The sequence below is a fragment of the Haemaphysalis longicornis genome, unplaced genomic scaffold (assembly GCF_048455015.1).
Source record: "Haemaphysalis longicornis isolate Haplotype H1 unplaced genomic scaffold, Haemaphysalis longicornis Haplotype H1 scaffold_19, whole genome shotgun sequence".
NCBI classification, from domain to species: domain Eukaryota; kingdom Metazoa; phylum Arthropoda; class Arachnida; order Ixodida; family Ixodidae; genus Haemaphysalis; species Haemaphysalis longicornis.
The window spans coordinates 2623240-2635427 of record NW_027526288.1 but is presented as its reverse complement, the minus strand read 5'-3'; the positions used below and the strand labels follow the sequence as shown (position 1 = coordinate 2635427).

At 47.8% G+C, this 12188-nt stretch overlaps 1 protein-coding gene across 1 annotated transcript in view; it reads left to right on the top strand.

The window, feature by feature from the left end:
- Ccz1 (vacuolar fusion protein CCZ1) overlaps positions 1–8608 on the top strand; it is a 34689-nt gene extending 26081 nt beyond the window's left edge. Inside the window, exons 12-13 of the mRNA XM_077696256.1 lie at positions 7482–7609; positions 8499–8608. Coding sequence (XP_077552382.1) covers positions 7482–7609; positions 8499–8554 — 184 coding nt within the window. The 3' untranslated portion in view covers positions 8555–8608. The remainder of the gene's footprint in view (positions 1–7481; positions 7610–8498) is intronic.
- Positions 8609–12188: the final 3580 nt, after the last annotated feature.

The window sequence follows — 12188 nt, the reverse complement described above, 5'->3', positions numbered from 1 at the left end:
TGGTTGGCGGCCGCCAGTGACGTTGTAGAGAAATTGCTGGAAAGTGACCGGTTCATCCGTTTTCCTAATATTTTCAGTGTTTTTCGCGGTAAAATCACCATCATAGTTACGGGGACATTAATGCTGTCTTTTGATGAACCAGGCGAGTGTTTTGTCCTCGTGGCCCCTTTGAAGGCAACTATGAAGTGGATAATCAAAGTATTAAAGGGACACTGAAGTGATTCGTAAACATTGCGGGATTACGAGCGCAAACTGTAGTCCGGAGTCCCTGGGCCCTGTTTTGACCACTCTGAGCGCGTTTATGTGAATTTATTTAGTAGAAAAATCAATTCGAAAATGCTGTCCTTCTTTCTGCACCCTCGCCCATTTTCTGTGGCGTTTTCGTGTGACGTCAGCAGGAGAGGAGCTGGCAATTGGCTGCGCTACTGCACGGCTCGCCGACCTTCCAACAGAGCCAGTCGGCCCAGCGTTTAGTCCGCCGGACGCCGGCGGGTCGTCGCAATTCGCTCGCTCAATTGAAACTAAGCCACAACACGTTCGTGAATGGAAGAATGTGCCCTTCTTTACTTTATTAGTTTGTACACTGTATCAAGCTCTGAGTCCGGGTCGCTCCACACAAGCGCTGCACAAGTGCACATGCGACGCTTTGCTGACTGGTACGTCAGTAGGAAAACAGCCCACGGGCTTTTCGATGGCTGTATAATGTCGTCGCTGAGCATGTCGTCGACTTGAGTCCAGAGGGCTTCCCGTTCGTGTGAAGAGACGCGGTACGGTGACTGTCGGGTGGGTCGGGCTCCATCTTCGGTTATTATTCGGTGCTTCGCTAGAGGGGTCTGACGTAGTTTTGCGCTCGACGAAAAACATTCGCTATAGCGACGCAGCAAAGCCAATAATTTGTTTCGTTGTTCTTGCGGTAGCGCCGGATTCACGTCGAAGGGCAGCGAGAGCTTGAAGGTTTCTACGGGTGTGCGTTCAAAGTCGGCGACCGCGATCACATCACTTGTTTCTTGCGCTTCTTCGAGGAATGCAATTGCCGCGCCCTTGTTTAAATGCTGGTACTCCTCGGTGAAATTAGTAACCAGAATGTGGGATTGGTGTTCCTTGAAGCGCGCAATGCCTCTTGCGACCGACACACCACGGTCGAGAAGCACCCTTTGATCAGTGTCTACGATAGCGTCGACGTCAGGAGCAGCATCTTCACAGTAGACTGCGACCATCAAGCTTGCGCGGGGTGGCAGGGTGACATGATCATCGGCAATCCTTACAGCAGCCCGTCGTTCGGGGTTCGGTTCCGGCGTCATGGAGTGATGGGGGGAAAAAGTTATTGACTTGGTCTGCAGATCGATTATTGCACCGTTGTCCATCAAAAAGTCCATTCCAAGAATTACGTCGCGGGAGCAGTTAGGCAGAATGACGAACGCCGCAGGGTACGTTGTGCCGTCTATGGTGACGCGCGATGTGCACATTCCACTTGGCGTCGCGAGGTGGCCTCCTGCTGTGCGTATGTGCGGACCGTCCCATCTGGTCATAACTTTCTTCAGTTTAGACGCAAATGGTCCGCTCATTACCGAATAGTCAGCTCCCGTGTCTACGAGGGCGACTACGTCAAAGCCGTCGATGGACACCTTGACGTCAGATGCAGTCTTCCTCGAGTTCCGGGTTCGTCGGGGCGTCGTATCTCTGCTTGTACGTGTTGACGGTCAGGCAGTGTGCATCGTCGTTGTCGTCGTTTTCTCAACGGACGTCTCGGTCAGGTCGGGTACGCGTCGCGCCGTGTAGCTGTCGTCGTGTTCAGGAGTCTCGTTAGGGCTAGGTCGGGTCGTCGGGATGAGGGCATGCCGTGAATGATGGTCTTCAGCGAGTCGCTGCGTCGTTGGAGGGTTTTCATTTTTCCGCCGTTGTGCAACTTTACCTCCCGAAGTTGCTGCTTTTAGTTTCCCCCGCGTGGGCTGGGGGACCTTCCACGTGAGAAGTCAGCAGTGCTGCGGCGGTTCGGTGACTGAGACGGGTAGGGCGACGGTGAACGGTTGAAGCGGGCTGGTCCTCGGTTGGTGTTGGAGAGGTATTCTTCGATCTCAGCAGGGCGCTGGCCGTATCGGGGGCGTGGGGCGTCGACGGAGAACCCTCGCAAACCGAGCCTCTTGTAGGGACAGCGACGGTAGATGTGGTCGGCCTCTCCGCAGTGGTAGCACAGCGGGCGATTATCGGGCGTTCGCCACACGTCGGTCTTCCTTGGCGTCTGGTATTGGTCTACAGGGCGTCGGGCGGGCGGCGTTGGACGATGGTATGGCTCGGCCTCTTGACGACGGGTTGGAGCAGGGTGGGGTTGACAAACAGCCGAGGAGTAGGTCATGGCTTGTGGTTCGCGGGGTGCTTCCGACGGCGTAGAAGTTCCCAGTGCGTTTTGGACTTCTTCTCGGATTACGTCGGTCAGGGAAGCCACTTGAGGTTGCGGCGTCGTTGGAAAAAACTTCCGAAGCTCCTCCCTGACCACTGCTCGGATGGTCTCTCGCAATGTATCGGAGCTTCCATTTGCAGCACCGATGGTCTCCGAGAACAGCGCGTTGACAGGGCGGTCGTACTGCCTCGTTCGAATTTCTAGCGTCTTCTCCATCGCGGCCGCTTCAGACGCGAATTCGGCCACTGTCTTCGGAGGGTTACGGACTAGACAAGCAAAAAGCTCTTGCTTCACTCCTCGCATTAGAAACCTGAGCTTCTTTTCCTCGGTCATTTTAGGGTCCGCACGACGAAAAAGTCGCTTCATCTCCTCAACGAAAATCACGACTCCTTCGTTGGGGTGCTGCGTTCGAGTTTCAAGCAAAAGCGCAGCTCGCTCTTTTCTCACCACGGTAGTGAAGGTCTTAAGGAACTCCCTCTTGAATTGAGTCCAGTCGGTCAAAGAGCTCTCATGGTTCTCGAACCAAGTTCGGGCAGCATCTTCTAAGTAAAAGAAGACATGCCAGAATGTTTCTTCGTCGTCCCACCTGTTGAAGATGCGGACGCGCTCCAACTTCTCCAACCATTCTTCGGGGTCTTCAGCGGGGGCTCCCCGGAACGATGGTGGTTCTCGGGGCTGCTGCAGGACGATTGGCGACGTTGTTTCTTGCACCATGGTGTTGGTTGCAGCGTTCCTTCTCTTGGGCCCTTCTGGCAGAAGACCGAACTCGGGTAGCAATCCTTGCAGTCGGGGGCTTTCTCTGGTTGGACTGGCTTGGCGGCTTCGAGATGTCGTAGAGGGCATAAAGGCTTAGTTCCCAGCGCCTCCACCAGATGTCGCGAAGACAAGGACGATGCAGTTGTCTTGAATGAGAAACACGTTTATTGGAGCGAACTTGTGCTCCCCTAACAACTCAAAAGAATACAGAGGCGGCGAAGCAGCGGTCAACAAAGTGACTTGCGTTGGCGAGTGTCGTCGAATCGAATGCCCCGGCGTCTGCTCTGCAGGCTTTTTATCTTTCGGCGCGCGTAGTTCTGGAACCGTCGATTCGCATCGAGAACATTGTAGATGCAAGAAGATTATTCCGGGATGTTCACGTTAGATCGGAATGCTCTCCCTATCAGAACAGATAACACATGCGGCACAGAAAGAAAGAATGGAACACGCGCTTCCCTTGGCGCAGAGATAACACAGACCGGCGCAGCCGGGCGGTAAAAGCAAAACACAAATAAACAAACCCAATGTATGGTTCGCGGCAATATAAGGCCACTTGAAGGCGGGAGAAGAGTCAGCGAAGTCAAGATAGGTACTAAGGAAATAAAATCAACTGAAACTTTTACCATAAAGCACAAAACTAGGGAGCAGGAAGCACTTTTTTGTGCTGGATGAACAAGCACAGTTGTAAGCATCTGCGAACGTTTTCCGTCTAATAAATGCAATTGCTAGATGTGAGATATTCTGGAAATTTAGGGGACACTTACTGCAAGAGCGCTATACAACAAATAGTCACCTAAGGTACTTGAAATGCCAAAAATAAATAAAAGTGTAAACTGGTTATACATTATATACCTCATATTTCTACAGTCAGCTGCGCTCGCCCATGGCCAAGTCGTCCGGAGCGCAAGGTATGTTATTGCAAGTGTTTTGCGAGTCACGAGTTCGAATCCCCGAGGGTACATTCTTTTTTCTTTTTATAAGTTGACTTTTTCGTTTTCGGCCGATGTCTTCTATACTGAGTTCACCTTTTTTTGGGCCGTAACATTCACTGCTCCACGAACTAGTTCACAGAACGCGCGCAGGCTGACACTGATACGCTAGCGAGTTCTCGTTGGCGTGTTGTTGCCATAAGCACTGACTGCTTGCGGGCAGTGGGCACAGGCCAGAATCAACAGACCCTTGGCCTGGTGCGAACACGCTTTTTACAATACAGGCACGAGTGAGGCAAGCTCCAAATATGGGGGAAAAGCGCATGTATTTGAGCGTCTGCGGTGACGCGGAGGGCGTTCATCCACTTAGTGGGCCTCGGCTAGTGATTGCTACGATTCCAAGCCATCCTGGGAGGCTTATCTTATGCATTTTACAGCCGACAACATGGCAGAAGCGCTGTACGACGATTACTGAGATATCGAGAATGCCCATCCTACGATGTCGTCGGATGTCAAGCATGTTGTTTTACAGAACCGAAACCGAAACTTGTTTGAATGCTAACCTTGGGTATCGTCCAATCACGGTGTGTCTCCTCCCTTGGTCACAGCCTTTAGTTGGTGCGGCCGCCGCAAATGGCGCATGGTAGTTCTTCTTCTTTCACGCTTTGTAAAATAATTACCAACTTGTCAGCGGGATAAACGATGAAAAGTGTGCTAACTTGAGCCAATCTACGCAGTGCAAGCAAAAACAGGAGCTTGACTAATTCACTTCAGTGTCCCTTTAACTGTGTCTGCTTTGTGCACTGTAGTTCACGTAATCCATTCTTTGATAATGAAAGTCTGGCGCCTTGTACTTGTAATGGGTGTTGCAGAAGAGAAAGCACTGTCCGTCGTTAGTGGCTGCCACATCAGCTGCCCTAAATTAGCTGCTAGTCTGTAAGGAGCTCTCTTATTACTTGCCGTTAGTGGTGCGCCTGTTATCTGGTCGTATTTATCGCTTTAACTAAGTAGATGAGGCTGCATGGGGGCATGGACCGGTAAAAGGCTTTTAAGGGCTTGCCGTAAAGATGGGATAAAGCAGTGTCTGGGACTAAAAAGCAAAAGGTTGCTCTCTGTTTGCTTTTGGCAATGAGCCAGTGAAGAGGAAGGGAAAGAATGAAACGATGGCTGTGACAGCGCATGTATCACAGCGCATTGCGGCGAAGCTGCGCTTTGGAGGGAAATTCACATTAACTGCACCTCACATCACCTTTAAAAGGACACTAATGTGTAAAAACAAATTTACCTCTATCAGTTAGAAAACAGGGCAGAGAATGCAAATGTAACTCCCAGGAGAAGAGCAGTTGCTTATTAACGCAGGAAATGCCGAAAGTGTCAAAACAGGTTTCGCCGCCACTTTTCCGCACCATGATTTGTGACATCATGAATCTTGAATTTTGAAGTGTGGGATTGGTGCAGCTTGCCTGAGTGGTTTTTTTAGAACAAACACTTAAAATAAACAAACAAACTTTCTGAAACACAGCCTGAGTGCTTATTCTAGAAAACTGTGCAGCCAATAGAATCACGGGCTTTAGCACGAACGGACCGAGTTAGACCACCAGCTGGGCCAGAATTTTTTGCAAGAACCGTGACATCTTTTAACTGTAAAACAATATTTTCACACAGTTATACATATTATTTCCATAAATGAGGTTCGTTTGGTACCTTCTACCTCAGTTTAGGAGCTGGGTGTGGCACATCAACAAGTTTAATTAACGTTTCACATCGTCTGGCCTGTTTTCACTTCAACAAAATTTTCCCTCTGTGAGGCTGGGTTTGAAAATTTATTTTACGATAACATTAGCATAATGTCAGCCATCTGTAGCTTTTTATACGTTCGTGGCGCTTAGTTTCATCGAAAACAGCGCCGTGCGCCCACACGACCACCCATAAGCAAAAGCAAACTCGTAGATTGATGCGATTGTTCGGTAGAGGTAACAGTGTGGCTGACCATCTTTACATGAGGTGCAGGCCCAGTTCGCCAAACCAGAGCTACGGCCAATCCATATCCAGTTGAAATCGCGCGAATGGGCTCTGCTGCTGGCACGGTGCCATCATCTATGCGTTGTGAGCAGCTGTCATTGCAGTTTTCCTTCCGCCATTCTTCGAAGTCAAGGGGGGACACTGCTCTTAAAAAAACCTTTTTAATTTTTAAGCAAACTTTGTGAAACTTGCCACTCTTGCTGCTTTTCCCCCACTGATTTCAGATATGGCATTATTTTTTTTGTTGGTACATGAGGTCCAGAGATAATTAGAGGTAATTAACCACTTTTGGAGGAACAATAGGCAAAACAGTGTTGGTCATAGCACTGTAATCTTTACATTTTCCAACACTATGAACCCTGATGAGTGCAATAAGAGAATCAGTTTCTTGATGCATCGCTTGGAACTAATTTTACAGCTCATTAAACCTTGGTGGCACCACTGGCGAGGAACCATTCTGAGTGCCCATTTCAAGCTCTGAAGTTTAATGAGCTGTAAAATTAGTTCCAAGCGATGCATCAAGAAACTGATTCTCTTATTGCACTCATCAGGGTTCATAGTGTTGGAAAATGTAAAGATTACAGTGCTATGACCAACACTGTTTTGCCTATTGTTCCTCCAAAACTGGTTAATTACCTCTAATTATCTCTGGAACTCATGTACCAACAAAAAAAATAATGCCATATCTGAAATCAGTGGGGGAAAAGCAGCAAGAGTGGCAAGTTTCACAAAGTTTGCTTAAAAATTAAAAAGGTTTTTTTAAGAGCAGTGTCCCCCCTTAAAAGCAAAAATAATGTTTTCGTGTTTAGTCTTGAACCTGCATTATCCTATTTTAATCACGAGTGCGCGGTCGCGATAAATGCAAGCGTGCCGCACCAGGCTCACCTGGCAAGGTCAGATGCCGCCATGCCCAGTCAGAGGATTAGATAATGGGCGCTGCTCCTGCCACAAGTGAGAGGGTGGCTTCCAGTGGCCTAGCAGCTATCTACAAGTAATCAGCTCGGATGATATGCCTTGTTTGGAGCTATGCGTTTTGAGACTGCATTTCTTCTCCCTCCGCCCGCCCCTGTGACACACTTTACGTGCAGGTAAAAAACGAGATACACATTCGTACGTCTGTTATCCGAATAAACATGACGTATTGCCTCTCACTCGTTTTTCTAAACATTGCGTTGTGTGGTTATGGTGCGGATAGTCTACGGGGCTATTTTTGATCCCCTTGCATGTGTGTTGGGGCAGATTTTTGCCGCAACGAATTTCAGCTTCAACAAAATTTTTTGCACGCCCCATCATTTTGGTTGTAGTGGGATTCGACTGTATCGCCTGAAAGTAGCCTCTGTTGTGTCCCTCTTTTCCCACGCCTTGTGTGAGCGCAGGCTGGAGGATGCGGGCGAGATGACGGCCAAGACGACCTCCGAGTGGTGGGTCGTGGGAAAGCTGTCTGATGAGCGGGAGTTCTACGTGGTGCTCAACCAGAAGAGCGCCAACATCATCCAGATACAGGGTGCGTGCGCGCTGGCTCCCTATCTCTCATTCTATGTCTAATTGTGTGCCTACCCCTGTGTCCATTTGTGTGCGGTCAGTGTGGATAGCCACACCACCCATCACGATTTCACCCATGTCACCCCTTTTTCTTTAAGGGGGACCTGCCTGCTCTTAAAACAGCTTGCTGTAATTGTTAAGCAAACTCTGTGCAACTTGCCAGTCTTGCTGCTTTTTTCCCACTGATTTCAGATGTGCCATCATTTTTTCAGTTGGTCAATTAGTTACCAAGATATTTAAAGGTAATTAGCCGTTTTGTGGGGAAAATTGGACAAAACAGTGTTGCGCATAAAACTGTAATCTTTCTATTTTCAATGAACCCCGGTGAATGCAATAATGGATGTGGTTTTTTGATGCACTGCTTGGAACTAATTTTGCAGCTCACTAAACTTGGGGTTTGAAATGGGCATTTGAAATGGTTCCTTGCCACTCGTGCCACCAAGGTTTAATGAGCACAAAACACAAGTTAGGTTCATTCGAAAGATTGCCTCATTAGAATCATACTGACACCACTTTTAAATTAAACTTCGCTCAAATAAGCTGTATAATTAGGAAAAAAGGAAATGGCCATGCGACTCACTAGCTCATTTCCCGCGACAGAACCTATGATGTCATATGTGCCCAGCTGTGTGATTGGCTGAGGCCGGCATCAGCAAACGCCATCGAAGTGCGCACGGCCAACTTGCATACGTTCCACGTTGTGTGCTTTGACATTTCAAGAATAGCGCTTTGTAAAGAAATGTATTTTCAGTATTGATTGCTTTTTCTGTTTGCCAGTAAATGTGCTTTGGTTGCTGTTGTCAGCAACGTCGCCTAATGTCATTCTTTGTTCCCGTTTTTATCCTTTGCAGATGAAGTGAAGAGGTTGTGTGCCAGTCAGTTTCAAAACATCTTCTTTCTCGACTGATTGAGGCTGTGCTCTGTCCGGCTGTGTAAATAATAAATTTATGCTCCAAGTTGTTCCAAGGCTGACTGTGTCAATTCTGAAAATTTGGCATGATGCTTTTGCTCGGAAATATGCAAGCCACTAATGAAGTAGCGAACCTTGATAGTTCGACTTTTGAAGGACCGCACGGAAGCGTCGTATGATGAGGGTGTAATACAGGTGAATGCTGGCCTAGTAGATGGTCTCGTGCAACGGGTGGGGTAAGAACTTATTTAGAGCATTCTCATGTAATTTGTGAACCCCTAGCTGAAATCCGGAGGTTCTAGAAAAAATTTCAACGCCTATTTAAAAAAGGGAGGGGCACAATGTAGAGCTGTTTCCTGACGTGGTGGATATTTCTCATTTGAGATGTCTGACGCTGCAGAGGGGATGTGAGCCCCAGATGAGAAAGAAGAGTCCTCCTCTAACCCAACCTAACTTAACCTAACCAAGCCTAGCCTGACATAGCCTAGCCTAGCCTGACCTAACCTAACCCAACCCAACCCAGCCTAACCTAACCTAGCATCACCTAACATAACCTAGCCTAACCTAACCTGTCCTAGCCTAACCTGACCTAACCAAACTTAGCCTAACCTAACCTAACCTAACCTAGTGGCCTCCGCGATCGGCTACCGGTGGCGCGCCGTTGCTCTGGCCGTCCCAATCTCCCGGAGAGCGTAAGTTGAAAAGGGGGCGTGGCCGCGTTTTCGCCGCACCGCGGCGCGCATAGCCCAAGGAATGTCACTAAATAAAGGTTTATGAAGCAAAGCTTATTTAGTGGCTGTAAAGGTCGCTAAGGTGCCTGTACTTAAGGGGCCTTGAAGGTCGCTTTCCCTGGCGCGGGCGGGCGCAGAGGACGAAAACTCGGCCTTCGCAGCCTGTGTGCGACGTTTAATAATAAAAAAAAGTTACCACACACCAACTGGTACCTTTGAGTACACTATGCCCGGGGTGATGCAAAGCAGTCCTTTTTGTAGTGTCCCGCATGGTGCCAAAACAACACGTTTCCCTAATTTATTTCTGAAAATCTCGTACATGTTTGGACCGCACGGAACGCATGTTCCGCGCGCTCCGAGCAAGAACCAGATTATGGGAATTCAACCGACCGAAATCCAACCATTAGTAAACACGAAAATAGTACCACCTATGTCGTTCCCCTTTCTCTCCTTGAAACGTGCGGTCTTTGACAGATAAAGTAAATGACATGGCAACACTACTTGATACGTTTGGCCCAACTTTTACAGAGTTTACTTTTACAGCATCAGGAGTGTATACTGCCCAAATGGCTATTTCTTCCGCAATAGGCAGGGTAAACGTGCCTATTATTGGCATGCATGCATACATGCTTGCATAAACAAACGCACAAAGAGACTTCCAGTCTACCATAAATAGACATGCTCTAGTAATGTCAAAAATATTTACCCGAGGTACGAATTGCTAGCTCTCTACTTGGTGTGTTTATTACTAATATCCCGAACAACTTACTTACGGCCGATGTTGTGCATATATTATGAACACCTTAACTGCTCACCGAAAAAATAATACCCTTATATGTCATGTCAACAAATTATGTGCAGAATATTACCCCAGCAAATCTAGAAATTCAGAAACATTCTTTCGAAAAAAATACACATGCAAAGTCGATAGCGGTGTGAAACGCATCGCGGAAATTTACCGTGACCTTTTCACTCACGGCAAATAATTTGGTAGCGAGATTGCAGTATATTACCTGAGACCCCTAATTCATATTAAAATAAACGCAGTGTCTAGTTACGTCCGACGGAACCCAAAACCGAAAACTGGGGTTACGTCCGACGTAACTTGAAGCCAGTTTCTAGAGTTACGTCCGACGTAACCCAAAATTGAAAACTAGGGTTACGTCCGACGGAACTTTAGGTCCGTTTGTAGAGTTACGTCCGACGGAACCCAAAATTGAAAACTAGAGTTACGTCCGACGAAACTTTAAGTTGGTTTCTAGAGTTACGTCTGACGGAACCCCAAATTGAAAACTAAAGTTACGTCCGACGGAACTTTAGGCCAATGTTCTGAGTTATGTCCGGCATAATGTAAAGCACAAAAAATTTACAGCTCTTGAAGACTCTTGAACCTTCAAGAGTAATTAATAGGGTTGGGTGTCAGTTAATATTTCAACCCGATTAATTGGCATCGATTAATTCGATTATGCGTGGATTATTCGGTTTTTTTTAAAAAAAAAGGACCAAAAATAATTATGTAGTAGTACATATCAGATCAATATGCTCATACACTTGTTCAGACACATTCGGATGAGGTAAGTACGTCATCATCACGGCGCATGATGCGGTCGCGACGCTTATCAGCTCGTTCGTCACGCACATTTTTTTACATTGTTACCGGGTTGATCGGGACCCGTCTACGCCGCGCGCGCGGAAGGGCGAGGAGGCGCGTACGTGGCTAGGCAGGCCCGCAGAACTAATCCTCCTACCGCGACGAATACACAAGTGCCCAGACGGGTCCCGGTCAACCCGGTAACCCATAGACGACGGAACAGACGGACTGTAGCAGACCGTCTGTTCCGTCAAGTACGTAGTTACCGTGTTGACCGGGACCCGACTGCGCCTGCGCGCGCGGAAGGGCGAGGAGGCGCACCCCGCCGTGACGAATGCGCGGACATGGTGAAGGCCGGCCCCCGGAACTATTCCCCCTACCGCGACAAATGCACAAGTGCCCAGACGGGTCCCGGTCAACGCGGTAAGTACGTACACGGCGGAACAGACGGGCTGCTAAAACTCTTTAATATTTCATCGACAACTCTTAGACTGCACCTCTCAACTCGTGTATTTTCATGGATAGGCCAAAATTTCAAATAAGAACTACAAATATACACGGTACAAAAAACCCATTGTATAAACTATTTCTGTATTAAGAAAAGCACGATTAATTGGTGCCATCGGCACTCACGGCGGGTGCTGATGTTCCTGATTCTACAAAAGTGTGAGTGACGAACGAGCTGACAGGCGTGTCGCCCGCATCATGAGTCGTGATGATGACGTATACGTTCATCTGGAATGTGTCTGAACAAGCATGTGAGCATATTGATCAATAATTATTTTTGGTCTTTTTTCTGCCAAACCAACACAACATCTATGCATAATCGCATTAATCGATGCCGATTAATCGGGGCAAAATATTAACCGACGCCCAGCCTAATTAATTAGATGTGTTAAAAGACTGATGACCCATGCAAATTCGTTCTCGGCACAAACTGCAGACCCTACAAACTGGCACTGCGCCCAGGGCAAGACATTCTATTTTTGTTAATTCCTGCCTTCTCCTTTCTTTGCATGTGTTGGATATGGAAAGAAGTCTACAAGGACTAGTACAGAAAATTTTTGAATTATTTAATTGAAAAATCCATCAACCCAGCTGGGATTCGAACCCACAGCGCTGCATCGTACATCGTGTATCGTACAAGTGACAGATTACACCTATGGAGCGTCATGGTATTTGGTGCCGCTAGCTGTAATTTTTTTTAATGCTTTACGTTCGCCGGACGTAACTCAAAACATTGGCCTAAAGTTCCGTCGGACGTAACTCTAGAAACCAGCTTAAAGTTCCGTCGGACGTAACTCTAGTT